Source organism: Embiotoca jacksoni, unplaced genomic scaffold, assembly GCF_022577435.1.
Source record: "Embiotoca jacksoni isolate LCO1_2020_lvr unplaced genomic scaffold, fEmbJac1.0.p SCAF_78, whole genome shotgun sequence".
In the NCBI taxonomy this organism is placed as follows: Eukaryota; Metazoa; Chordata; class Actinopteri; family Embiotocidae; genus Embiotoca; species Embiotoca jacksoni.
The window spans coordinates 908,311-935,810 of NW_027185434.1; the positions used below are offsets into that span (position 1 = coordinate 908,311).

The following is a 27,500-nucleotide window of genomic DNA, read 5'->3' on the forward strand; positions in this document are numbered from 1 at the left end:
TGTGAGGTTCCTGGTTCTAACAGCAGAACCTTCGCTGCTGCTCGCTGGACGATGAGCTGCAGAGAGGTTGGCTGGTGAAACGTTGGCGAGGTGGAAGACTGTCGCCTCCTCCGTCCTCCTCCGTCCTCCTCCTCCCTCTCTGCTGCTGGATTTATGGCTCCTGTAAGTCATAAGGCTTAATGCAGTTTTGGCAGCTGGCTGTGCACATTTCACTTTCTCACTTCTCTTATCTGCCAAAGTTTAATCAATGCGGCAGCTTTTACTGGATTTACTCATTCATTAAAACTTGTGTTTCTGCACATGACATAATATAAAATCATCTGTAAGTAATATCTGAGTCTGCATCTCTGCTCAGAGGATGAATGAGTACGTTCTGTTGTCCCCACCACCCCCACTCGTGTTCCTGCTTCTGGGTCTGGTTGTGGTTCTCTGCCTGGTTGTTTTGCATCTGATGAGGTTTCATTGTTCTCTGAAAATGTATTGATGACCGAATTAGGTCGATTTTCCAAAAGGCTGTTTTAACCTGAAGACATGAACAGATTTTGGCTGCAGGACATTTATAAATAATAAATTGACTTTTTTTTTAAGCTTTACACACCAGGCTTTGACTACAGTCATCACTTATTCATTTTCTTCTATTCATGTTATTTGCTGACAATAAAAAAAAGAAGAATATTCTCATCCTTATCCTGACTCTGTCCACTGGACTGAAGAAACCTCCCTGACACAATATTATTGATCAAATATCACGTATGTGATTAAGTGTTGAAGAATGAAGACGTGTGTCTGTCACTGAATGATTATGAAGTTAATCATAATCTGTTAAATCTGTTAAAGGTTGAGAATGATTTCTACATAGTTATGAGAAGTGAAGTCAGCAGCATTAAGCTCTGTAAGCTGATGATATCACCTGTGGGCGGCTGCAGTGGGAGTGAGACGCTGCTGATGCTGCGCTGCGTTCGCTGACCCTCCACATGGAAGCCACGGAGGATGCTGCAGAGCTGGATGGAACATCCTGTTGTCACGGTGACGATCGGAGCATCAGCAGGACTTCTTAATGCGCTGATTCATTATTATGAGTGAAAGGTCATTTAGTAAAACCAGAATGTGACATGAACATGTATAAAAAAAATACAGAAACATCACGACTAAAGGAATATTTGAGATCATTTTAGGTTTCTGTCTGTGAAATTAAAACACAGCTTCTGGAGATTTATTGGCCATGTTAGCATGTAGCATGTAGCATCCAAGAAGTCTGGACACACACTGCTGACAGGATGAAATACTGTTTCAGTCACACCATGATGACATCATTGCAGGTTAATGGCAACACATTAACCTGCAATGATGTGACTGACTGTCAAGGCACCCGTTGCCATAGTAACAGACAGTAATTTGTCCAAATGGAGGTTGACACCGGGAGTCTTGTTCAGATATGAATATAGGACATTATACAGGAAACAGTGACAGATGTTTTCATCTTCATCACTCTGAGAGTCCTCCTCCTCCTCTCACTGGACAACTCGTCCTGTGGAGCTGCACGGAAACCGGGTCCTGGACCACTCATGGGCAGAAGGTCCGCTCTGTTTCTGCTCTGTCATGTTCTCTGCTGGACATGCAGCCAGTCAGTGATGGGAATGTTTCTATGTATAGATATTATTTCACCACATGCTCGTCTTCGATCAAAGAACTTCCAGAAATCCCTCCATTAAGTCTTTTCCATATATTTTCCGGCTCCTCGACGTCGTCTATCTCTACAGTTTAATCCCGACAGACTCATGACCTGCAGCTGAAACCAAAACTCCTGTCAACTTCATGCACAAATTCCTCGGTCTAATTTGAGAAGTGACACCCCCCTACACTCCCCCCCTGTGTCTGCTCCGCCCCCCTCTCTGATTTCCTCATGGAGCTCCTCTCTTCTTCGTCTCCCCCTCCTCCTCCTCCTCCTCCTCCTCCTCCATGTCTGTCTCTACATCAGTTACTGTTTGTTTCATTAGTGCCACTGGACCATTGGTTAAAAACTCCCTGGTTTACTGGGTCCCCTCAACCAGCACTAAGAAGCCACACCGCCCCCTGCTGTGTTGGAGTGTACACCACACACATACTGTTCACATTATTACTGCATGTTATTAATTAACACAGAATGATCTCCTGTCTGCAAACAACCTGCAGTTCTCAGAGGAGACCTGATGATCAATGAACTCCTCTCCTCTCCTCTCCTCTCCCCTCCTCCTCCCTGTTTTCCTTCCATGCAGCTGTCACTACTACTATTAATAATTGCCACCCTGTTTCCATCCCTGCGTTCTCTCTCTTCTGTCTCTTGTATCTATGAATCTGGAGACCTTCTGATGTTTGAAGCTTTATTATTGTTGTTGAGGAGAAAATGAAAATGAGAGAGAAGATGTCTGGTGGAGACGCAGGAAACAACAGGTCTGACTGATGTGTGAACAACAACAGCTGTTTGTAAGAAGGCAGAGCATCTGTCCAGACACGTCACTACGGAAACATAAAACACACTCTTATTGTATTATATTATTATTATTATATTTAGTCTGTCTGGACTTCATTGGACTTTTTAATGTTATTTAAATTATATTTTTACAACCCCGTATCCTACAGAGTTGGGACGACGTGTAAAATGAAATAAAAACAGAATTCAATGATTTCCAAGTCATGTAAACTCCTATTTGATTGTAAATAGACCAAAGACAACATATCAAATGTTGAAACAGAAAACGTATTGTTTTATTAAAAATATCTGATTATTTTCCATTTGATGGCAGCAACACGTCTGTAAAAAGTTGAGACTCACACAGGAGAGTTTTTCTGGGGAAAAAAAAAATCAAAGCAGATCTTCAGGTGAACGATTGAATGGAGGAAAAAAAAACATCCTGAAGGAAGGAGGCTGAAACGTGAAGGTAGCGTGTGGAAGCTGCTGTAACGTGAAGGTAGCGTGTGGAAGCTGCTGAAACGTGAAGGTAGCGTGTGGAAGCTGCTGAAACGTGAAGGTAGCGTGTGGAAGCTGCTATAATGTGTAGCGTGTGGAAGCTGCTGTAATGTGACGGTAGCGTGTGGAAGCTGCTATAACGTGACGGTAGTGTGTGGAAGCTGCTGTAACATGACAGTAGCGTGTGGAAGCTGCTATAACGTGACGGTAGCGTGTGGAAGCTGCTGTAACGTGACGGTAGCGTGTGGAAGCTGCTGAAACGTGAAGGTAGCGTGTGGAAGCTGCTGTAACGTGAAGGTAGCGTGTGGAAGCTGCTGAAACGTGAAGGTAGCGTGTGGAAGCTGCTATAATGTGTAGCGTGTGGAAGCTGCTGAAACGTGACGGTAGCGTGTGGAAGCTGCTGTAACGTGAAGGTAGCGTGTGGAAGCTGCTGAAACGTGAAGGTAGCGTGTGGAAGCTGCTATAATGTGTAGCGTGTGGAAGCTGCTGTAATGTGACGGTAGCGTGTGGAAGCTGCTATAACGTGACGGTAGTGTGTGGAAGCTGCTGTAACATGACAGTAGCGTGTGGAAGCTGCTATAACGTGACGGTAGCGTGTGGAAGCTGCTGTAACGTGACGGTAGCGTGTGGAAGCTGCTATAACGTGACGGTAGCGTGTGGAACCTGCTATAACGTGAAGGTAGCGTGTGGAAGCTGCTGTAATGTGACGGTAGCGTGTGGAAGCCGCTGTAACGTGAAGGTAGCGTGTGGAAGCTGCTGTAACGTGACGGTAGCGTGTGGAAGCCGCTGTAACCTAACGGTAGCGTGGAAGCTGCTGTAACGTGACGGTAGCGTGTGGAAGCCGCTGTAACGTGACGGTAGCGTGTGGAAGCCGCTGTAACCTGACGGTAGCGTGTGGAAGCCGCTGTAACATGACGGTAGCGTGTGGAAGCTGCTGTAACGTGACGGTAGCGTGTGGAAGCCGCTGTAACGTGACGGTAGCGTGTGGAAGCCGCTGTAACCTGACGGTAGCGTGGAAGCTGCTGTAACGTGACGGTAGCGTGTTGAAGCCGCTGTAACGTGACGGTAGCGTGTGGAAGCCGCTGTAACCTGACGGTAGCGTGTGGAAGCCGCTGTAACCTGACGGTAGCGTGTGGAAGCCGCTGTAACGTGACGGTAGCATGTGGAAGCCGCTGTAACCTGACGGTAGCGTGTGGAAGCCGCTGTAATGTGACGGTAGCGTGTGGAAGCCGCTGTAACGTGACGGTAGCGTGGAAGCCGCTGTAACCTGACGGTAGCGTGGAAGCTGCTGTAACGTGACGGTAGCGTGTGGAAGCCGCTGTAACGTGACGGTAGCGTGTGGAAGCCGCTGTAACCTGACGGTAGCGTGTGGAAGCCGCTGTAACATGACGGTAGCGTGTGGAAGCTGCTGTAACGTGACGGTAGCGTGTGGAAGCCGCTGTAACATGACGGTAGCGTGTGGAAGCCGCTGTAACCTGACGGTAGCGTGGAAGCTGCTGTAACGTGACGGTAGCGTGGAAGCCGCTGTAACGTGACGGTAGCATGTGGAAGCCGCTGTAACCTGACGGTAGCGTGGAAGCTGCTGTAACGTGACGGTAGCGTGTGGAAGCCGCTGTAACATGACGGTAGCGTGTGGAAGCTGCTGTAACGTGACGGTAGCGTGGAAGCCACTGTAACGTGACGGTAGCATGTGGAAGCCGCTGTAACCTGACGGTAGCGTGTGGAAGCCACTGTAACCTGACGGTAGCGTGTGGAAGCCGCTGTAACGTGACGGTAGCATGGAAGCCGCTGTAACGTGACGGTAGCATGGAAGCTGCTGTAACGTGACGGTAGCGTGTGGAAGCCGCTGTAACCTGACGGTAGCGTGTGGAAGCCGCTGTAACCTGACGGTAGCGTGTGGAAGCCGCTGTAACGTGACGGTAGCGTGGAAGCTGCTGTAACGTGACGGTAGCGTGTGGAAGCCGCTGTAACCTGACGGTAGCGTGTGGAAGCCGCTGTAACCTGACGGTAGCGTGTGGAAGCCGCTGTAACGTGACGGTAGCGTGGAAGCTGCTGTAACGTGACGGTAGCGTGTGGAAGCCGCTGTAACCTGACGGTAGCGTGTGGAAGCCGCTGTAACCTGACGGTAGCGTGTGGAAGCCGCTGTAACCTGACGGTAGCGTGTGGAAGCTGCTGTAACGTGACGGTTGCGTGGAAGCCGCTGTAACGTGACGGTAGCATGTGGAAGCCGCTGTAACCTGACGGTAGCGTGGAAGCTGCTGTAACGTGACGGTAGCGTGTGGAAGCCGCTGTAACCTGACGGTAGCGTGGAAGCTGCTGTAACGTGACGGTAGCGTGTTGAAGCCGCTGTAACGTGACGGTAGCGTGTGGAAGCCGCTGTAACCTGACGGTAGCGTGTGGAAGCCGCTGTAACCTGACGGTAGCGTGTGGAAGCCGCTGTAACGTGACGGTAGCATGTGGAAGCCGCTGTAACCTGACGGTAGCGTGTGGAAGCCGCTGTAATGTGACGGTAGCGTGTGGAAGCCGCTGTAACGTGACGGTAGCGTGGAAGCCGCTGTAACCTGACGGTAGCGTGGAAGCTGCTGTAACGTGACGGTAGCGTGTGGAAGCCGCTGTAACGTGACGGTAGCGTGTGGAAGCCGCTGTAACCTGACGGTAGCGTGTGGAAGCCGCTGTAACATGACGGTAGCGTGTGGAAGCTGCTGTAACGTGACGGTAGCGTGTGGAAGCCGCTGTAACATGACGGTAGCGTGTGGAAGCCGCTGTAACCTGACGGTAGCGTGGAAGCTGCTGTAACGTGACGGTAGCGTGGAAGCCGCTGTAACGTGACGGTAGCATGTGGAAGCCGCTGTAACCTGACGGTAGCGTGGAAGCTGCTGTAACGTGACGGTAGCGTGTGGAAGCCGCTGTAACATGACGGTAGCGTGTGGAAGCTGCTGTAACGTGACGGTAGCGTGGAAGCCACTGTAACGTGACGGTAGCATGTGGAAGCCGCTGTAACCTGACGGTAGCGTGTGGAAGCCACTGTAACCTGACGGTAGCGTGTGGAAGCCGCTGTAACGTGACGGTAGCATGGAAGCCGCTGTAACGTGACGGTAGCATGGAAGCTGCTGTAACGTGACGGTAGCGTGTGGAAGCCGCTGTAACCTGACGGTAGCGTGTGGAAGCCGCTGTAACCTGACGGTAGCGTGTGGAAGCCGCTGTAACGTGACGGTAGCGTGGAAGCTGCTGTAACGTGACGGTAGCGTGTGGAAGCCGCTGTAACCTGACGGTAGCGTGTGGAAGCCGCTGTAACCTGACGGTAGCGTGTGGAAGCCGCTGTAACCTGACGGTAGCGTGTGGAAGCTGCTGTAACGTGACGGTTGCGTGGAAGCCGCTGTAACGTGACGGTAGCATGTGGAAGCCGCTGTAACCTGACGGTAGCATGTGGAAGCTGCTGTAACGTGACGGTAGCGTGGAAGCCGCTGTAACGTGACGGTAGCATGTGGAAGCTGCTGTAACGTGACAGTAGCGTGTGGAAGCTGCTGTAACGTGACGGTAGCGTGGAAGCCGCTGTAACGTGACGGTAGCGTGTGGAAGCCGCTGTAACGTGACGGTAGCGTGTGGAAGCCGCTGTAACCTGACGGTAGCGTGGACGCCGCTGTAATGTGACGGTAGCGTGTGGAAGCCGCTGTAACCTGACGGTAGCGTGTGGAAGCCGCTGTAACCTGACGGTAGCGTGTGGAAGCCGCTGTAACCTGACGGTAGCGTGGAAGCCGCTGTAACATGATGTCATGGTTACCAGGATGTACTGAAGTGAGACACCTCTGGATGATCTGCAGGTTCATAGCTGGATGTCAGCTTGACCACTTGTGGTCCTATCAGATCAGGTCTGGCAGACCGGTGTGTACCGGGTCACTGTTGGAGGTTCTGTTGGACTGATCGAAGACCTTCCTGCTTGGCGAGATGAGTGACTGTGTTCAGAGTGACGTTGTTCCCAAACTTCCTCCATCTCTCTGTTATTGAGGCGACGGTGTTTGTGGGCGTGTCCTTCGACCCGACCCGTGTCAGGCCTCAGTGTTATCGCAGAGTTCTACAAAGTTCTGAGGACTTCACTGGTCCTTGTTTAGTCCTGACATGCAGAGATGTTTCTCTTTGTGGTTTACTGAATTATATTCATCTAAAACTAAAAGTACAACATAATAAAGTGTTCGTGAAGTGAAGACAACTGTAAATATCTCATGTGCTTGTTTGTTCTGTTTACTTATAAATAAACAATGCAGGAGACAGTTGTCCTCCGTCTGTCAGATGGCTGTTTATGTTTTGTAATGTATGGTTGTCATGGCGACGGGATCAACTCGGGAAGGCTGTAAGGGATAGGAGGCAGCTGTGTGTGTGCGTGTGTGTTAGTGTGTGTGTGTGTACAGTATAGAGAATCTATTTTGGTGAGGTCACCTTTTTCTGTCCCTCACACACACACATTACAACCGTTTCTAAAACAGTTGTGATGATGTGTAAAATGTAAATAAAAACAGAATTCAACGAACATAAACTCATATTTTATTGCAAATATCTCCATCTGATACATTGTCTCTGGTCTATTTTCAAATAAAAACGGGTTTACATGATTTGCAAATCTTTGCATTCTGTTTGTATTTACATAAAATTATATATTGATATATATAAATTATTACACGAACAGTTTGAGTGACAGTTGAAGAGGAGAGTGGTTCTCTCGCCTCTGTTATCTCCATGTGAACAAACATCAGCACACTAACATCACCATGTGTCTTGTATATACGTATATTTGTGGTGGTGGGCAGCTTGAGCTCGTCTGTATTATCACGTTTACTGTGTGAGTGTGCAGGTTAGTTCATCAGTTATTCATCAAATGATGAATGAAGTGATGGTTGAAAACTAACCTGAGCTTTTACATGGATTTTCTGTCTGTGTTGACTGAAGAAGAAAATAAAATCACGCTGACTAATAAGTTTAAGAGCAGACTAGAGACCAAAGCATCAGATATGATGTTATATAATGTTAAACGATCATTACAGTTGGCCTCCATCATCTACACAAACTGGACATGTTTTATGTTTCAGTAAAATGCAGATGGATTAATAGAACAAATTATACCTGTTTTATTTACATTTCTTTAAGCAAGTTCTTGTTCATCACGATGACAGTAAAACAATAAAAATGCTTTAGACGTATGAACCTTTGATTTTCCTCTTTATTCTTCATGTTTCTATATAAAGACAGTGAAGCACTGGTCTCCTGCAGCTCCTGGTGACCTCACACCTGTCTCACACCTGTCTCACACACCTGAGATCTCGTGGTTTAACGACAGCGTTCTACTGATTGGACTCATTCCTACAAACCTCATGCTGCTTCTCTTTTATTGACAGACTTCATCCAACTCTTTTTAATATACTTCCTGTCAATCAACATGGTTGGACCCATCAATCAAATCCTTCAAACCACAACCAGGCAGCGCGTCTCCAAGTCTCAGTGATCCACTTGTTTATCTCCTCCTCGGCACCGTGTGGTTCTGCTGTCCTGGTTCAGAACCAGCAGAACCAGAGGAGCTGGAAGCTGATTGTTCGTCTATTGTCTCAGTTGTGTTGACTATTTAATGCTTTAGTGCTTATGGGAAGCGACCACCATCACGATGGTGGTGATGATGATGGTGATGATGGTGGTGGTGGTGGTGGTGATGATGGTGGTGGTGATGATGACGGTGGTGGTGATGGTGATGATGATGATGGTGGTGGTGATGGTGATGATGATGATGATGGTGGTGATGATGATGGTGGTGGTGTTGATGATGATGGTGGTGGTGTTGGTGATGATGGTGGTGGTGATGATGATGGTGGTGGTGGTGGTGAGGATGATGATGGTGGTGGTGGTGGTGAGGATGATGATGGTGATGGTGGTGATGATGATGATGGTGGTGGTGGTGATGATGACGGTGGTGGTGATGGTGATGATGATGATGGTGGTGGTGATGATGATGGTGGTGGTGTTGGTGATGATGGTGGTGGTGATGATGGTGGTGGTGGTGGTGATGGTGATGATGATGGTGGTGGTGATGATGACGGTGGTGGTGATGGTGATGATGATGATGGTGGTGGTGATGATGATGGTGGTGGTGTTGGTGATGATGGTGGTGGTGATGATGGTGATGGTGATGATGATGGTGTTGGTGGTGATGATGATGGTGGTGGTGGTGGTGAGGATGATGATGGTGATGGTGGTGATGATGATGGTGGTAGTGGTGATGATGATGATGATGATGATGGTGGTGGTGGTGGTGGTGAGGATGATGATGGTGATGATGATGGTGGTGATGGTGGTGATGGCGATGGTGGTGGTGGTGGTGAGGATGATGATGGTGATGGTGGTGATGATGATGGTGGTAGTGGTGATGATGATGATGATGATGATGGTGGTGGTGGTGGTGGTGAGGATGATGATGGTGATGATGATGGTGGTGATGGTGGTGATGGCGATGGTGGTGGTGGTGGTGATGATAGTGGTGATGATGATGATGATGGTGGTGCTGGTGGTGATGATAGTGGTGATGATGATGGTGATGATGATGAGGCTCATTGACCTGGAAACACAGAGCATGAGAACTCCATCATTAACTGCTGTAGTTAGCCAGCCTCAGCGCGAATGTAGCTCCTCCCTCATCCTGCCGCTTCCAGCCGGGACATCGGGATGAGTTTCAGGATGATGATGATGATGATGATGATGAGGGAGGCCCACAAGGCCCACATGAGGCCCACGAGGCTCCAGGAGCTGCAGGCGGTGACCGAGGAGACGTCGGCAACATCAGAGTGAATCCATGTGAACGTGTCGTCTCATCCTATTTGTGTGATGAAGCGTCTCGACTTCTTTAACTCTTCTTTAAAGTCTTTAATTTGTTCTCTAAACATTGAGGCCATAAAGGTTTTTATTGATGAATATTTCTCATATATTAAAGAGAACTGTTTGCTGAGCTTCTATCTGTGTTTACTCTCATTTTATATTGTTTTATGATTTTACACATTTCTGTCGTTAAAATTTAGCATTTTAAGTGAATTGTAAATCAAATCTGCCAAATTAGTTCTGATTTATTTTAGTGAAAAGCCTTCAGAAGATGTTGAGGTATTTTACATCAAACATCTGGATTCAGACGCTCTGCCTCGAACACATCTGATGACGCATCCATCGTCCTGTCGCCCGTCCGCCTCCTTCGCTGTAATCACATTACTCCGTCTGTCCCTGCAGATCTGAGGAGAAGCAGAGCCGACCCGACCTGCCTGATTGGAGGAATCACGCCTACAGCTGCAGCTCCACAGTCTCTGCCTTCGTCATGCAGCCATCCACCCTCCTCCTCCTCTCCTCCGTCCACCTCCTGGCGCTCTTCATCCCCACCTGCTTCTCCCAGACGGAGGCCGACCTCGTCGTTCAGACTCGTTCCGGTCGAGTTCGAGGTTTCCGCCTGCCGGTGCCGGACCGAAGCTACGTCACTTCTTTCCTGGGCATCCCCTTCGCAGAGGCCCCGGTAGGGAAGCGGCGGTTCCGTCCTGCCGAGCCCAAGCGTCCGTGGACCAGCGTATACGAGGCCAACACCTACCCCAGCGCCTGCTACCAGTTCGTGGACACGTCGTATCCCGGCTTCCAGGGCAGCGAGATGTGGAACCCCAACCGAGAGATGAGCGAGGACTGCCTGTACCTCAACGTGTGGGTGCCCTCCTCCCCCCGACCGCACAACCTCACCGTCATGGTGTGGATCTACGGTGGAGGTACTCGTACTCACTCCTGCCACCGCTGGATGCTTCATTACACCGGTCTTTACATTAGGAAGTAATACAAGCAGACTGTGACAGTCACTCCGTGTTTCCTCAGGTTTCTACAGCGGTTCTTCCTCTCTGGACGTGTACGACGGTCGCTACCTGGCCCACAGTGAGACCGTCATCGTGGTCTCCATGAACTACCGGATCGGTGCCTTCGGTTTTCTTGCCCTGCACGGCTCCTCCGAGGCTCCCGGTAACGTGGGTCTGCTGGACCAGAGGATGGCTCTGCAGTGGGTCCAAGACAACATCCGCGTCTTTGGTGGAAACCCCAAACAGGTGAGTGTCTCTATGGTGTTTGTTCTCTCCATCAGAAACAGTCTGAGCCGGTGCTGATCCGGACATCCGCTTGTTGTCCTGTTATCAGGTGACTATCTTTGGTGAGAGTGCTGGTGGTGCTTCGGTTGGATTCCACCTCCTTTCTCCGGACAGCCGGCCAACTTTCACACGGGCTATCCTGCAGAGCGGCGTCCCGAACTCCCCGTGGGCCTCGGTCAGCCCCGCTGAGGCCCGCCGACGCGCCACCCTGCTGAGCAAGCTGGTCGGCTGCAACGGAGGTAATGACACGGAGCTGGTGGACTGTCTGCGCAGTAAAACTCCTCAGGAGCTCATCGACCAGGAGTGGCAGGTAAAGCAGTCTGAAGCTCCTCCTCTGCTGCGCACCTGCACATTCACAAGCTCAGCACACCTAAGAAGGCCGGAAACAGCAGAGACCAGATGGTTCTTACAACATTCATAGTCTAAATACAAGCAGAACGATGAAGGTGCTCCAGTAGAAACCGAGTGATGAAGACTCTGGTATTGTCTCAGGTCTCAGTGTGATGTCATCGAGGGCTGAGCCATATCTCCAAAGTCCAACGTCATGTGACAAGAAGGGAGACGAGCAGATGTGTGCATGTGTTGGGATCAAACAAATACAGGCTGTCATACGTAAATATATCATGTTGAGTCAAACCCATTTTATTTATTAGGATTTATTTTATTTGAAATGTTCCCAAACTGCATGTCTTATCAACAATAAATAATACTGCTCCCCATCAGTTAGATCAGAGTCTCCTCTGTCTCACTGTGGATGGAGCTTAAGGAGACAGGTGGGGGGAGGAGTCAGGTGGAGGGAGGAGACAGAACCAGTGCTGTTCCTCTGTTGGATGATGGTGAATGCTAGTTCTGGTCCATGTGACCCAGCCAGCTGTCCCCACCGGACCTAAAGCAGTCCAAAGCTGTGGTGTTGGTACCAGAGTGTTGTAGAGCAGCGGGTCAACCGGACCTCATGCTGTAGTTCAAGTGTTCCGTCACGTCGTCCTCCTGACTCCTCCTGTTCTGAGCAGGTTCTGCCGTGGTCCGCTCTCTTCCGCTTCTCCTTCGTACCCGTTGTGGATGGCGAGGTTCTCCCCGACACCCCCGAGGCCATGCTCAGCTCAGGCAACTTCAAGGACACGCAGATCCTCCTCGGGGTCAACCAGGATGAGGGGTCCTACTTCCTGCTGTACGGAGCGCCGGGATTCAGCAAGGACAACGACAGCCTCATCTCTAGGGAGGACTTCATGGAAGGTGACGTTCATTCAGCTGGACAGAGACACGGGGACAGTTCAGGAGACAGAGACACGGGATGGTTCAGGAGACAGAGACACGGGGACGGTTCAGGAGACAGAGACACGGGACGGTTCAGGAGACAGAGAGACACTAACTGGACTACAGGACAGCCTGTGGTCCTCAAACAACAGGACATGAAGCTCATTTAACACGGAACACACGTGTTCTATTCAGGAACCAGAGAGCTGCCTTTGTTTGCTGCTCCGGTGAAGAGAGAACACTTCATAGCAGGAAGCAAGATTATCTAATATAAAATATTGTAATATTGTAAAATATACAACATTGTAATATTGTAAAATATAAAACATTGTAATATTGTAAAATATAAAATAAAATATACAATATTGTAATATTGTAATATTGTAAAAGCGTTCAATACCGGTAGGTTCTTAGTATTAGAGTCCAGTTCAGACTGCAGATCCTGGATCAGCTGATGAGGTTCTCCACCTCTCTGTGTTTAAAGTTTCCATGGTTACGTGATGACTCCCTGTCACCGTCCTCCTTATTTTGATTTGTTTTTGACTGCAGCCATTTTGTTCTCGCTGCATCACAGTGAAGGTGAAGTGCAGCTGAATAATGTTGGATGATAGCAGGATGATGATCATACGTGATCTGGATCAGAACATCCTTTAGTTCTACGGGTCTAACGAGGCAGCGATGAGTGCAGCTCTTATTCAACACCAAACAGGAAGTCACTTTTCCGTCACTTCTCCATCCCACTTCCACCTCCCACAGCTGTACAGATGCAGCTTCATTCTTCTGGTTGTCTAAAGAGTTTAACTTTCCTCCACCAGGCGTGAAGCTGAGCGTCCCTCATGCTAACGACATCGGGCTGGAGGCCGTGGTGCTGCAGTACACCGACTGGATGGACGAGAACAACGGGATGAAGAACCGCGACGCCATGGACGACATCGTGGGCGACCACAACGTCATCTGCCCACTGGCCCACTTCGCCCGCTCCTACGCTCAGCACAACGGGCTCAAGGCCAACATGGGCGGGGGCGGCTTCGGGGTGATGAACAGCGGAGGAAACTCTCAGGGTAAGGTGTGTGTGTGTGTGTGTGTGTGTGTGTGTGTGTGTGTGTGTGTGCGTGTGTGTGTGTGTGTGTGTGTGTGTGTTTGCGCTTTGCAGCTCGTGTGATCATGTGACAAAGTATTCAAGCAGCTCAGAAACAACGGAGGAGCATCATGACCAGGTGAACACGTGACATCCCGTTAAGTCTGGTTCCATCACATCCAGGATGAACCAGGTTCCACAGGCTCCGCCCACAACTCGCAATATCACTGTGCTGGATCTCATGTTACCACTATGTAAAATAATAAAATAAAATAATAATAAAATAATAACATAAAAGAATTATAAAATAATAGAATTTATAGAATAATAAAATAATAATAAAATAAAAATAGAAAAATAGAATAATATAATAATAATAATAGAATAATCAACGAATAATAAAAGAATAGAATAATAATATAATATAATTTATAGAATAATAAAATAATGAAATAAAAATAGAATAATAGAATTTAGAATAATAATATAATACAATAATAGAAGAACATGCATCTCATACAGTCTGTGTGGTGTTGTTCCTGCAGGAGGAGTCTACCTGTACCTGTTCGACCACCGGGCGTCTAACCTGGCTTGGCCCGAGTGGATGGGTGTCATCCACGGCTACGAGATTGAGTTTGTGTTCGGCCTGCCGCTGGAGAAGAGACTCAACTACACCCTGGAGGAGGAGAAGCTGAGCCGACGCATGATGAGATACTGGGCCAACTTTGCACGGACTGGGTGAGGCATCAACAACCTGCTGTGAACTGTAACGTACCTGTAACGTACCTGTAATGAGACACACCGGACCTCCCTCCCTCCTCATGAGGCCCGCCCGCGGCTCCCCTGTGACAGCAGGTACTCAGGTCGCCCAGTAGTCCGGCTGTTTGTTCCTGCAGCTCCCCGGTCCAAACGGATCTGTTTCAGGGAGTCCTGTATCAGATGAGCCGAGGTGCTCCAATACATACGATGGTGTTTCTGTTATTCATCAGACGGGGCAGGTGTATCAGTCGAACTCAAGATAAACCAGATTCAGCTTTCAGTCAGGGTTTCTTCTGGACCACGTTTGTACTGCAAAGGTCAGAGTTGAGATTCTGACTCCGTTGGTTGCCTGGCAACAGGGCTGCTGAGGACCTGAAGAAGTTTTGATCTATTTTTATGGTAACGTCTGTTGTGTCTGTCAGAAACCCCAACGAGGGGCTGGGGGACCGAGGGAAGCGCTGGCCTCTGTTCACCGTCAGCGAGCAGAAACACGTTGGACTCAACATCGAACCGCTGAAGATCCACAGAGGGCTGAGGAACCAGATGTGTGCTTTCTGGAACCGCTTCCTGCCCCGCCTCCTCAACATCACAGGTAAACAGAACTGCTGCTTCTACTGAACACGTGACACTTGAACTCCACTGGTCTCCTGGTCTCCACTGGTCTCCGCTGGTCTCCACTGGTCTCCTGGTCTCCACTGGTCTCCGCTGGTCTCCGCTGGTCTCCACTGGTCTGCACTGGTCTGCACCGTTAACATCAGTCACACCAGAACTAACACAACGTCCCTAAAAGACTTGTAAGTTCTGAAAGACAGCAGAGTGTCAGATTAAAGCTGAAATGAAGAGTGTGACGGTCCAAAGTGCCTCAACAACCACGACTGACTGTGGACTTTACTCTGACAGTATATATGTATATATGTGTGTATATATATATGTATATATAGTGCATCCGGAAAGTATTCACAGCGCTTCACTTTTTACACATTTTGTTATGTTACAGCCTTATTCCAAAATGGATTAAATTCATTTTTTTCCTCAAAATTCTATATATATATATATTCTTTGAGATATACTGTGAGGACAGATCTGCTGACACAGCATCAAGTTGGGTTCCTTCATTTGGTGCAAAGCTGAAGTCAAAGAACCTGAATCTTATCTAGAGATGTTTCAAAGTAAAAGCCTCCTTCTTCCTTTGAGAACACCTGGAGACACATCTAGTGATAAAAAGGTGTGTTTCCTCGTGTAAACTTCACTTCATCACCACCGAGCCCTCCAGCCAGTCCTGCTCCTGACAGACCAGCACACAGTGTTGGCCACCACTAAATGAAACCCTGACTTCATTAACTGCAACTGAATCGCTCATCCACAACCAGCTCTAGATCTGACCCCAGACCACATCAGGAGGTGTTCCTCATTGTTTTATCAGTGTGGTCCTGAACGTGTCCTGGACCACCCTGAAGGACCGCCAGCTCACTGGACGTCCTCTCAAAAATCAACAGAAATAATATCCCTCTGAGTTTTTGTTTTTTTTAGTCGACCTCGTCTGTAATTTCTGACATCAGACCCACAGCTGTGGAGGAGCCCCGCCCCCTCGCACAGTTGACTGATCCACCACAGCACAGAGCCCGATCCTCTCACCCGCTGGAATAATTCAATAATCTGTCTGAACTGATGTGATTGGGTCTGACGGTTCAGGTTGTGAATTACAAACTCCAGTGTTCAGACATTTACATCATTAAATAAATGTACCTGTTTATTTCTGTTATGTTTATTTGCATACAGAGATTCATTTCTGGTCACTGGAGACACATGTGGAGATCAATTTTACCACCAGCTGTGAAAAGACTGTAAAACCCTCCCTCGAAGTTTGACGACCAATCAAAACTCAGCTGTGACATCACAGCAGCTGGTGTGATTCTCTTTAGACCAGGGGTGTTCAACGTTTTTCAGGCCAAGGACCCCCAAACTGATAGAGATGGAGCAGGGACCCCCTACTAAATATATTGTATAAAATTGTGCTTTATATTAAACTGGAGGAGTGCAGGAGGCTTTGAGGGACAGGTCCAGGCTTTGAGGGACAGGTCCAGGCTTGGAGGGGCAGGTCCAGGCTTTGAGGGACAGGTCCAGGCTTGGAGGGACAGCTCCAGGCTTGGAGGGACAGGTCCAGGCTTTGAGGGACAGGTCCAGGCTTGGAGGGACAGCTCCAGGCTTGGAGGGACAGGTCCAGGCTTGGAGGGACAGGTCCAGGCTTGGAGAGACAGGCCCAGGCTTTGAGGGACAGGTCCAGGCTGGTCTGCTGCTGTGGGTGAACCGGTGTCCAGCTTGAGAGCTCCTGTGTGTCGCTGAATGTGCATTTCTGACTGAAAGATAACATCTTCTGCCTCCATTTATCCATTCACTACAACATGTTGGATTCATGTTAATGTGTATTTAAAGACGTTTAAATTCGTGGAAAAACAAAATTTGAAAAAAAAGAAAAGAAAAATTGTCTAATCAACCAAAAATTTCACAGACCCCCTGCAAGTACATCTGTGGACCCCCTAGGGGTCACGGACCCCTTGTTGAAGAACTCTGCTTTAGAAAGTGTGTTTTTCTTCTTCTCCAGACAACATCGACGAAGCAGAGCGTCAGTGGAAGGTGGAGTTCCACCGCTGGTCCTCCTACATGATGCACTGGAAGAGTCAGTTTGACCACTACAGCAAGCAGGAGCGCTGCACCGACCTCTGAACCCCGGCGGGGGGAGGGAGGGGAGGCAGCGACAACAAGCAACGGACATTTTCCTCCACAGTCCCTCTGTGAAGACTCGTCTCTGCTCCACAGCACACACACACATTGTCTCTTCATTTGTCTTATTTATACTATTTATTGTGCGTGTGTGTGTGTGTGTGCGTGTGCGTGTGTGTGTGGAAGTGTCGGACTGTGGAGGCAACGTGTCATCAGTGAGGAGGGATATTAGAAACATGTGTCATTACCTCGGGTGTGTGTGTGCATGCATATGTGTATGTGGCTTTGAACCGGACCGGCCCACGACCCTGCACCGCTGCTGGTTCCCTGTCCCTCGGTGTCCTCCTCTTCAACATATCAGCTTCAGTGTTTGGACTCAGCAGCACCGTCATGTGTTCCTGTTCAGGTCTTCTTGGTTCTGACCACCATCACCATCTCCTGAGGTGGACCACAGGTCCTCCTCACTTGAAGCAGGATGATCGCTTCGGTCCATTTAGTGTGAGACGGTCAGAACAACTGACTGGTGCCGAACTCAGTCAGAGGTTCACGTCCTCTCAGCGGATCGGCGCCGGTCCTGTGTGGTTACTACTGAACTCTGTGTGTGTGTTTCTCTGTCCTGTTGTTTATCTTTTCATGTCTCCTCCTTGGTCACATCCCTCCTCCTGTCCCTCCTCTTCCTCCTCTTCTCTTCCTCTTCCTCCTCCTCCTTCTAGTCCTCCTCCTCCTCTTCTTCCTCTTCCTCCTCCTCCTTCTACTCCTCCTCCTCTTCTCTTCCTCCTTCTACTCCTCCTCTTCCTCCTCTTCTCTTCCTGTTCCTCCTCCTCCTCCTTCTAATCCTCTTCCTCCTCTTCCTCCTCTTCTCTTCCTCCTCCTCCTTCTACTCCTCCTCTTCTCTTCTCTTCCTCCTCCTCCTCCTTTCTCCTCTTCTCTTCCTCCTCCTTTTACTCCTCTTCCTCCTCTTTTCTTCCTCCTCCTCCTTCTACTCCTCCTCCTCTTCCTCCTCTCCTCTTCCTCCTTCTACTCCTCTTCCTCCTTCTACTGCTCTACCTCCTCTTCTCCTCCGTCTCTTCCTCTTCTCCTCATCATCTGTCCTGTCCCTCCATCACCTCCCTTTAGTTCAGCCCCTCCTTTCTCCCTTTTATCTTCCTCTCCACTCCGTCTGTCGTCTTCGTCTCTAATCAACCCTCCTGTTTTCCTCCCTCTTTCATCCTCCTCTCTCTGTTCTGTCAGACCTCCCCCATCCCTCCTCTCTCTCTTCCTTCCAACTCACTTAACCCCCCATCCTGCTTTCTTGTTAGTCTAATGGAGGCAGAGTAATTCACTCAGCAGCCAGATAATGTGACAGAGCGCTGGCTCAGCCTCTGGCTGGCGGGACACGATGGATGGATGGAAAAAGGAGGTGAAAAGGTAGAGGAGGAGGAGGGTGGAGGGGGGGTGGAGAGGGGTGACACGGCAGAAGGAGAGGTGGAGATGTGATGGAAAGATGAAAAGACAGAGAAATACACCCTTAACTCTAGAACCACTCTGTGTGTGTGTGTGTGTGTGTGTGTGTGTGTGTGTGTGTGTGTGTGTGTGTGTGTGTGTGTTTGCGCTTTGCAGCTCGTGTGATCATGTGACAAAGTATTCAAGCAGCTCAGAAACAACGGAGGAGCATCATGACCAGGTGAACACGTGACATCCCGTTAAGTCTGGTTCCATCACATCCAGGATGAACCAGGTTCCACAGGCTCCGCCCACAACTCACAATATCACCTTGCTGGATCTCATGTTGGCTCCAGTCTCACTGATCAACATCCAGATCAGATGAATAACTGTCCAAAGGTTTCCTGTCAGATGTACAGATGTTTTATTTATGGAGACAAACTTATTTATTGTATTTATCAGTTTGACACTGAAAGCTTTTAGCAGCACTCATATTTTTAAATGTTAATAAATCAGAGAAAAAACTCTACATTTGACTTGAGACTTGCTGCTCTCACGTGTGCAGCTGCAGTGACACCAGACGGCCGGTCTGTTACCTTACGGAGAACCATGTCGCTCCTGAAGGAACCTCGTGGAACCAAATCATTGACTCCACATGATCCACACAGAGCTGGTGTGTGTGTGTGTGTGTGTGTGTGTGTGTGTGTGAGAGAGAGAGTGTGTGAGAGACATCACTGTACCTTCTGTCAGCCTCTGCTTCAGCACTGGGAGGGCAGTGGATCAGCGCTCTGATTGGCTGACGGCTGTCTCTGTTGGCATGTGAAGCTCCTATTTATGGCTCCGAGTCGTGTAGTTTAGCTTTAAAGAGTAGTAAATATGAAAAAAAAGGATTGTACCTGATGTCTAAAATAGCGCTGAGGACTGCATGTGTGAGAGGCTGTGTGAGTGACAGCTCATCTCATTCAATAGGTGACCCTGCTTAAGCCCCACCCCCTTCCCTGGCCCCCCTATCAAATCCTCTGCATGTCCTGAAGTTCCCAGTAATCCCTCCCACACCTGGACTGTTATTTCTGTAAACTTTGTACTTTTCAACAAACTATTATCAAAGTCAGTCCTATATCTCTAATGTTAGGTACGTTTGATGTTAGCAATAACGTAAATACACCAGTAAAGGAATATATTTGATATTTAAATGCAGTGAAAATATAACGTGATAAAACAGCAATGATGATGGATAGAGGTAATGTTTTAAAAGCAATATTATTCTGAGTATAAACTGCAACTGAGTGCCATAACCTTTCTTTCTTTGTGTTGGTTTGACTTTGTTTGCGTCCTCGGCCTCATTGCTGTCTGTCCGCTCACTCGTACTGTACATGTTGTAGCTTCCACTGTCTCTGTGTATCATGAATGCTGACCTGGTTAAGCTATAGCAACAGAAATAAAGACACCTGCTGCTTCTGTCCACCTGCAGATTTCATTGAGTCTCAGCATGCATTCAGCGCGTTGGTGCACACAGAGTCGGTCACACAACACATCTGTTCATCACTGAGCTGTCAAATCAAAGCATCACATCTCAACATGAGTGACACACTTCTGCATCGGCCTCATGTTTCAGAGCACTTTTACATTTAGTCAGCGGTCCATGCAGGAGTTGAAGGAGAGTCAGTCACACATGAAATAAAAATACAGACTTTCAGTTCTCAGCAGTTTGAAGCAACATCAGCTCAACATCCTGCAGTCCCTCAGAGAAGAGCTGCAGCTGAACTCTGACCTCTGACCCTTTGATATACAGTCGGTCACTGCACGGAGCGCCTCTGTGGGTTCGGCCACCAGGGGGCGGCCTGCGGGTTCCACAGTCCAGACATGACAGGGTGCGCCTCCGTTGGAGCGCGTGCAGTGCCCGCCACATTCCACTTCTTGGTCACGTGCCTTATGACTTCATTTCTGAGAAGGAAAAACAACAGCCAGGAGGAAATCTCACAGCTCCAGTATTTAAATTGTCTGAATTATTCCAACTCAGAGAGACAAAGAGCAGCTCCTTCCTCTCACTGCTGTGAAACCAGATACCTCCACCTCCTCCTCTCCTCTTCCTCCTCTCCTCTCTCCGTCAAGCTGCACAGCTGACAGACCGGAAACTAGCGGAACACCGACTCTCACCGCTGAGCTGCTGTTAGAACCAAATAATACATCTGAGTTTCTTCATCAATCTCATACATGTACATCTATACATGTACACCTATACATGTACACCTATACATGCACATCATTTATACATGTACATCTATACATGTACATCATTTATACATGCACATCTATACATGTACAGTGCATCCGGAAAGTATTCACAGCGCTTCACTTTTTCCACATTGTTATATTACAGCCTTATTCCAAAATGGATTAAATTAATTTTTCCCCTCAGCATTCTCCACATAATATCCCATAATGACAACGTGAAATACATTTTTTTTGAAATTTTTGCAAATCTATTAAAAATCAAAAACGAAAAAAATCACTTGTACATAAGTATTCACAGCCTTTGCCATTACACTCAAAATTGAGCTCAGGTGCATCCTGTTTCCACTGATCATCATGAGATGTTTCTACAACTTGATTGGAGTCCACCTGGTAAATTCAGTTGAATGGACATGATTTGGAAAGACACACACCGTCTATATAAGGTCCCACAGTTGACATGTCAGAGCACAAACCAAGACATGAAGTCCAAAGAATTGTCTGTAGACCTCCGAGACAGGATTGTATCGAGGCACAGATCTGGGGAAGGGTACAGAAACATTTCTGCAGCATTGAAGGTCCCAATGAGCACAATGACCTCCATCATCTGTAAATGGAAGAAGTTTGAACCACCAGGACTCTTCCTAGAGTCGGCCGCCCGGCCAAACTGAGTGATCGGGGGAGAAGGGCCTCAGTCAGGGATGTGACCAAGAACCCGATGGTCACTCTGACAGAGCTCCAACGTTGCTCTGTGAAGAGAGGAGAACCTTCCAGAAGGACAACCATCTCTGCAGCACTCCACCAAGCAGACCTGTATGGTAGAGTGGCCAGACAGAAGACACTCCTCAGTAAAAGGCTCATGACAGCCCACCTGGAGTTTACCAAAAGGAACCTGAAGGACTGTCAGACCATGAGAAACTAAATTCTCTGGTCTGATGAAACAAAGATTGAACTCTTTGGCCTGAATGCCAAGCGTCATGTCTGGAGAAAACCAGGCACCGCTCATCACCTGACCAACACCATCTCTACGGTGAAGCATGGTGGTGGCAGCATCATGCTGTGGGGATGTTTTTCAGCAGCAGGAACTGGGAGACTAGTCAGGATGGAGGGAAAGATGAATGCAGCAATGTACAGAGACATCCTTGATGAAAACCTTCTCCAGAGCGCTCTGGACCTCAGACTGGGGCAAAGGTTCATCTTCCAACAGGACAACAACCCAAAGCACACAGACAAGATAACAAAGGAGTGTCTTTGGGACAACTCTGTGAATGTCTTTGAGAGGCCCAGGCAGAGCCCAGACTTGAACCCGATTGAACATCTCTGGAGAGATCTGAAGATGTCTGAGCACCGACGCTCCTCATCCAACCTGATGGAGCTTGAGAGGTCCTGCAAAGAAGAACGGGAGAAACTGCCCAAGAATAGGAGCCAAGCTTATAGCGTCATACTCAAAAAGACTTGAGGCTGTAATTTCTGCCAAAGGTGCTTCAACAAAGTATTGAGCAAAGGCTGTGAATACTTATGTACATGTTATATTTTAGTTCTTTATTTTTAATAGATTTGCAAAAATTTTAAACAAACTATTTTCACTTTGTCATTATGGGATATTGCGTGTAGAATTTTGAGGAAAAAAATGAATTTAATCCATTTTGGAATAAGGCTGTAATATAACAAAATGTGTAAAAAGTGAAGCGCTGTGAATACTTTCTGGATGGACTGTACATCATCTATACATGTACATCTATACATGTACGTTATCTATACATGTACATCTATACATGTACGTCTATACATGCAAATGTATACATATGCACATCTATACGTATACATCATCTATACATGTACATCTATACATGTACATCATCTATAAATGTACATCTATAGATAGGCACATCTATACATGTACATCTATACATGTACATCTATACACGTGTATATATATACATGCATATATACATGCACATCTATACATGCACATCTATACATGCAAATGTATACATATGCACATCTATACGTATACATCATCTATACATGTACATCTATACATGTACATCATCTATAAATGTACATCTATAGATAGGCACATCTATACATGTACATCTATACATGTACATCTATACACGTATATATATACATGCATATATACATGCACATCTATACATGCACATCTATACATGCAAATCTATACATATGCACAGCTATACATGCACATCTATACATGTACATTTTTACATATGCACATCTATACATATGCACATCTATACATGTACATCTATACACGTACATCTATACACATATATATATACATGCACATCTATACATGCACATCTATACATGCAAATCTATACATATGCACATCTATACATGTACATCTATACACGTACATCTATACACGTACAGTATGTATATACATGCACATCTATACATGCACATCTATACATGTACATCTATACATGCACATTTTTACATATGCACATCTATACATGCACATCTATACATGTACATCTATACACGTACATCTATACACGTATATATATACATGCACATCTATACATGCACATCTATACATATGCACAGCTATACATGTACATCTATACATGCACATCTATACATGCACATCTATACATGTACATCTATACATGCACATTTTTACATATGCACATCTATACATGTACATCTATACACGTACATCTATACACGTATATATATATACATGCACATTTTTACATATGCACATCTATACATGCACATCTATACATATGCACATCTATACATATGCACATCTATACATATGCACATCTATACATGCACATCTATACATATGCACATCTATACATGTACATTTATACATATGCACATCTATACATGTACATGTATACAATCAGAGTGTGAAGAAGAAGGCAGTAGAAGAAGAAGATTCTTCATAGTTATTTCCTTCTTTGTTGAACACAAACCAAAGTTGTCTGTCCTCCTGTCTGTCTGTCTTTGTCTTTCTGTCTGTCAGGACGTTGAACAGGGACCCGCTGAAACCAGGTCCCACGTTACACTCTTACGGCTAACCACGACGTCGGCTTTTAATTTGAAGGAAGCGACAGGAAGTTGATCTGCGCCAAACTCCTGATCGTGTGCGCGTGCTGTTTGCGTGTTGGGCGCGAGAGAAAGTAAATATCTGACACAATATTAAACCGGAAGGTCCAGGGAGGCAGCCGGGGACGAAGCGGGGCTGAAAGAGTCTTGAGGACGGAACGGTCCGGTCCGGTTCGGTTCGGTTCGGTTCTGTTGGGGAAGAAGGACGCTGGAGAGAAACTCCTGATGGGAAGGAGCAGGAGGAGGAGGAGGAGCTGAGGAAGGAGCGGAGAACTATGTGGCAGAATTCGGAGCTTCTTCAGCGGCAGCGGGGGCAGTAGAGGAGCTCGAAGTTCGGACAAACAGGTGAGTAACTGTGTTCCGGTCCGGCTCGGTCCACCGCGGCGGTGTGAAACGGTTTGTTCCCGCCAGTCTGAAGCTCTGTGATCACTTTAAAGCTCCGAGCAGGGCCGCAGCTACAGGGAGGGGTTCCCCGAGCAGCCCGACCAGACCGGACCCTCCTCATGTCGTCAACATCCGGGGTTGTTAACGACCCTGCGGACCGGTTCCGGACCCACATTAAATTCTCCTCTTACAGTAATCTGATTCTGGTTTTACCACAAAAACATTCAGTCATCTTGTTTCTCTTCAGTATCATCAGACTCATGTCCATGTGGTTTCCACATCACACCCGTGTAAACTGAATTGGACCCAGATAGGCTTAGAAATGATTTGTGATGTCACAAATCCTGCTCATAGCTCCGTCCTTTAAAAAGATCTGATGTACAGTGAGTGCAAACAAACTTTCCTCCTTCAGCAGATGAAGGTGAAACCAGTCTTTTAGTTTTAAACTCTGCTCATCCATCATTCTGATGCTCAACATCTAGCTGCAGGAACCAGAACCAGAACTTCGAGTGGAAGAACTTCAATTGAAATTATATGTTTTAATTCCTGGTGCCTTGTTGATACAGTACTGCAGTACACAAAGTACTCTTCGGTGGCATTAATGTTGCAAACCGTACTTTTTTGTACTTAAACTTCAGAATATGTTTTTCATTTAACAAAAGAAGTTGTGAAAAGTGAAAATTGTCTAAAAGCACTGATAATCTGAATCTCAGGTGGTGATGTAACGACTGATCACCAGCAGGGGGCGAAGAAGCACCACTCAGCTCACTACTGTTTCAGCCAATCAGTGAGCTGTGTGTGATGTGGGATTTTTACATCAACATCCGAATATCACCAGCTGGGTTTTAATATGAGAATTTGATCTGTTCGGTCTAAAAAAGTCCAGAAGACGAGTCATATTATTTCTCGATACATATCCATTAAGACAGAACTGAACCGGACCCAGTCTGGGAATAAGAACTACTGACAGACCAACCGGAGTTTATTAACCTGGGTTTTTCAGTATGTAATTAGTTCATGTTGAACATGTTTAAATAGCTTTTCTTCTCTCTGTGATTAAAGAGGGCGGAGCAGCCACCACAGGCCCCGCCCCTGAGCATCCCTCATCTGTGAAACATCATGAAGGTGATGTCACCACGTGGACCGCTGTTCTGATGCTGTTTCCTCTGTGTTGAAGGACTTAGTTTCCTGGTCGGTTCAAACAAACATGGTAGCTGGAAATATCACATTACAAATGGAACCCACATGAGTCAGTGATTGGACAGCATGTTGTAGACATGTCCTCTGTGTGAAGACGTGGACCCGTGTCCTCCACAGATGGAGGGAGAGAAGGAGAGACAGAGACAGCTGGGGGAAGAGAAGGACAGCAACGAGGCCGAGGACGACCGGACGAGCGACGGCGATGCTGACAATGAGGAGGAGGAGGAGGATGAAGATGCTGAGGGGGCGGCGCTGGTCTGGCAGGAAAGCTATGGAGAGGACAATCTGGGCCTTCCCATCATGCACTGGGAAGCGCTGAGCCTGCGTATTGCTGAGCTGGAGAAACAGGAAGAGGAGAAGAGGGCAAAGGTCAGCGGTCATGATGTTGGAGAGCAGGGTGTGGTTTGGTGGTGGACGGGGACAGTCGTCATTCTTAGTGTCTCATTCAATCGTACTAACTGTTACCGTACTAACTGTTACCGCACTAACTGTTACCGCACTAACTGTTACCGCACTAACTGTTACCGTACTAACTGTTACCGCACTAACTGTTACCGCACTAACTGTTACCGCACTAACTGTTACCGCACTAACTGTTACCGCACTAACTGTTACTGCACTAAATGTTACCGTACTAACTGTTACCGCACTAACTGTTACCGTACTAACTGTTACTGCACTAAATGTTACCGTACTAACTGTTACCGCACTAACTGTTACCGCACTAACTGTTACTGCACTAAATGTTACCGCACTAAATGTTACCGTACTAACTGTTACCGCACTAACTGTTACCGTACTAACTGTTACCGCACTAACTGTTACCGCACTAACTGTTACCGTACTAACTGTTACCGCACTAAATGTTACCGTACTAACTGTTACCGCACTAACTGTTACCGTACTAACTGTTACCGCACTAAATGTTACCGTACTAACTGTTACCGTACTAACTGTTACCGCACTAAATGTTACCGTACTAACTGTTACCGCATTAACTGTTACCGTACTAACTGTTACCGCACTAACTGTTACCGTACTAACTGTTACCGCACTAAATGTTACCGTACTAACTGTTACCGCACTAACTGTTACTGTACTAACTGTTACCGTACTAACTGTTCAGGACTAACTGTTACCGTACTAGCTGTTACAGCACTAAATGTTACCACACTAAATGTTACCGCACTAATTGTTACCGCACTAACTGTTACCGTACTAACTGTTACCGCACTAACTGTTACCGTACCAACTGTTCAGGACTAAATGTTACCGAACTAACTGTTACCGTACTGTTACCGTACTGTTACCGTACTAACTGTTACCGTACTAACTGTTCAGGACTAAATGTTACCGAACTAACTGTTACCGTACTAACTGTTCAGGACTAAATGTTACCGAACTAACTGTTACCGCACTAACTGTTAACGTACTGTTACCGTACTAACTGTTACCGTACTAACTGTTAACGTACCAACTGTTACCGTACTTTTACCGCACTAACTGTTACCGCACTAAATGTTACCGCACTAACTGTTACCGCACTAAATGTTACCGCATTAAATGTTACCGCACTAAATGTTACCGCACTAACTGTTACCGCACTAACTGTTACCGCACTAAATGTTACCGCACTAACTGTTACCGTACTAACTGTTACCGCACTAACTGTTACCGTACTAACTGTTACCGTACTAAATTTTACCGCACTAACTGTTACCGCACTAATTGTTACCGCACTAACTGTTACCGTACTAAATGTTACCGCACTAACTGTTACCGCTATAACTGCTCCCGTACTAAATGTTACCGTACTAACTGTTACCGCACTAACTGTTACCGCACTAACTGTTACCGTACTGTTACCGTACTAACTGTTACCGTACTAACTGTTCAGGACTAACTGTTACCGTACTAGCTGTTACCGCACTAAATGTTACCACACTAAATGTTACCGCACTAACTGTTACCGCACTAACTGTTACCGTACTAACTGTTACCGTACTAACTGTTACCGTACTAACTGTTACCGTACTAAATGTTACCGTACTAACTGTTACCGTACTAACTGTTCAGGACTAAATGTTACCGCACTGAGGGTCTGATTTACTAAGATCTCAAATAAAGGTATTAAATTGCGTGTTCCTTGAAAAAGTTAGCAAATCTTTTTTGCTCCCGTTTTGCAGGTGATTTACTGAGTAATTGCGTCTTTGAAATCAGGTGAAATCTGTATTTAAATCAGGGTTTGTGATTTAAAGTGATTCCAGCAATGGAAAACAGA

The 27,500-nt window shown here is 47.0% G+C and overlaps 2 protein-coding genes across 4 annotated transcripts in view; both read left to right on the forward strand.

Annotated features, from left to right (window-relative positions):
- ache (acetylcholinesterase (Yt blood group)) overlaps positions 1-19,781 on the forward strand; it is a 20,738-nt gene extending 957 nt beyond the window's left edge. The window contains exons 2-9 of the mRNA XM_069177841.1: positions 10,202-10,719; positions 10,823-11,046; positions 11,135-11,395; positions 12,096-12,318; positions 13,155-13,400; positions 13,963-14,155; positions 14,599-14,768; positions 16,779-19,781. Coding sequence (XP_069033942.1) covers positions 10,287-10,719; positions 10,823-11,046; positions 11,135-11,395; positions 12,096-12,318; positions 13,155-13,400; positions 13,963-14,155; positions 14,599-14,768; positions 16,779-16,900 — 1,872 coding nt within the window. The 5' untranslated portion in view covers positions 10,202-10,286 and the 3' untranslated portion in view covers positions 16,901-19,781. The remainder of the gene's footprint in view (positions 1-10,201; positions 10,720-10,822; positions 11,047-11,134; positions 11,396-12,095; positions 12,319-13,154; positions 13,401-13,962; positions 14,156-14,598; positions 14,769-16,778) is intronic.
- A 3,882-nt stretch (positions 19,782-23,663) lies between these two features.
- LOC138215641 (schwannomin-interacting protein 1) overlaps positions 23,664-27,500 on the forward strand; it is a 7,338-nt gene continuing 3,501 nt past the window's right edge. The window contains exons 1-3 of one of the 3 annotated variants that reach the window (XM_069177898.1): positions 23,664-23,980; positions 25,082-25,229; positions 25,337-25,588. In XM_069177898.1, coding sequence (XP_069033999.1) covers positions 25,227-25,229; positions 25,337-25,588 — 255 coding nt within the window. In that variant the 5' untranslated portion in view covers positions 23,664-23,980; positions 25,082-25,226. The remainder of the gene's footprint in view (positions 23,981-25,081; positions 25,230-25,336; positions 25,589-27,500) is intronic. The other 2 variants (XM_069177900.1, XM_069177899.1) reach the window with 2 other exon arrangements.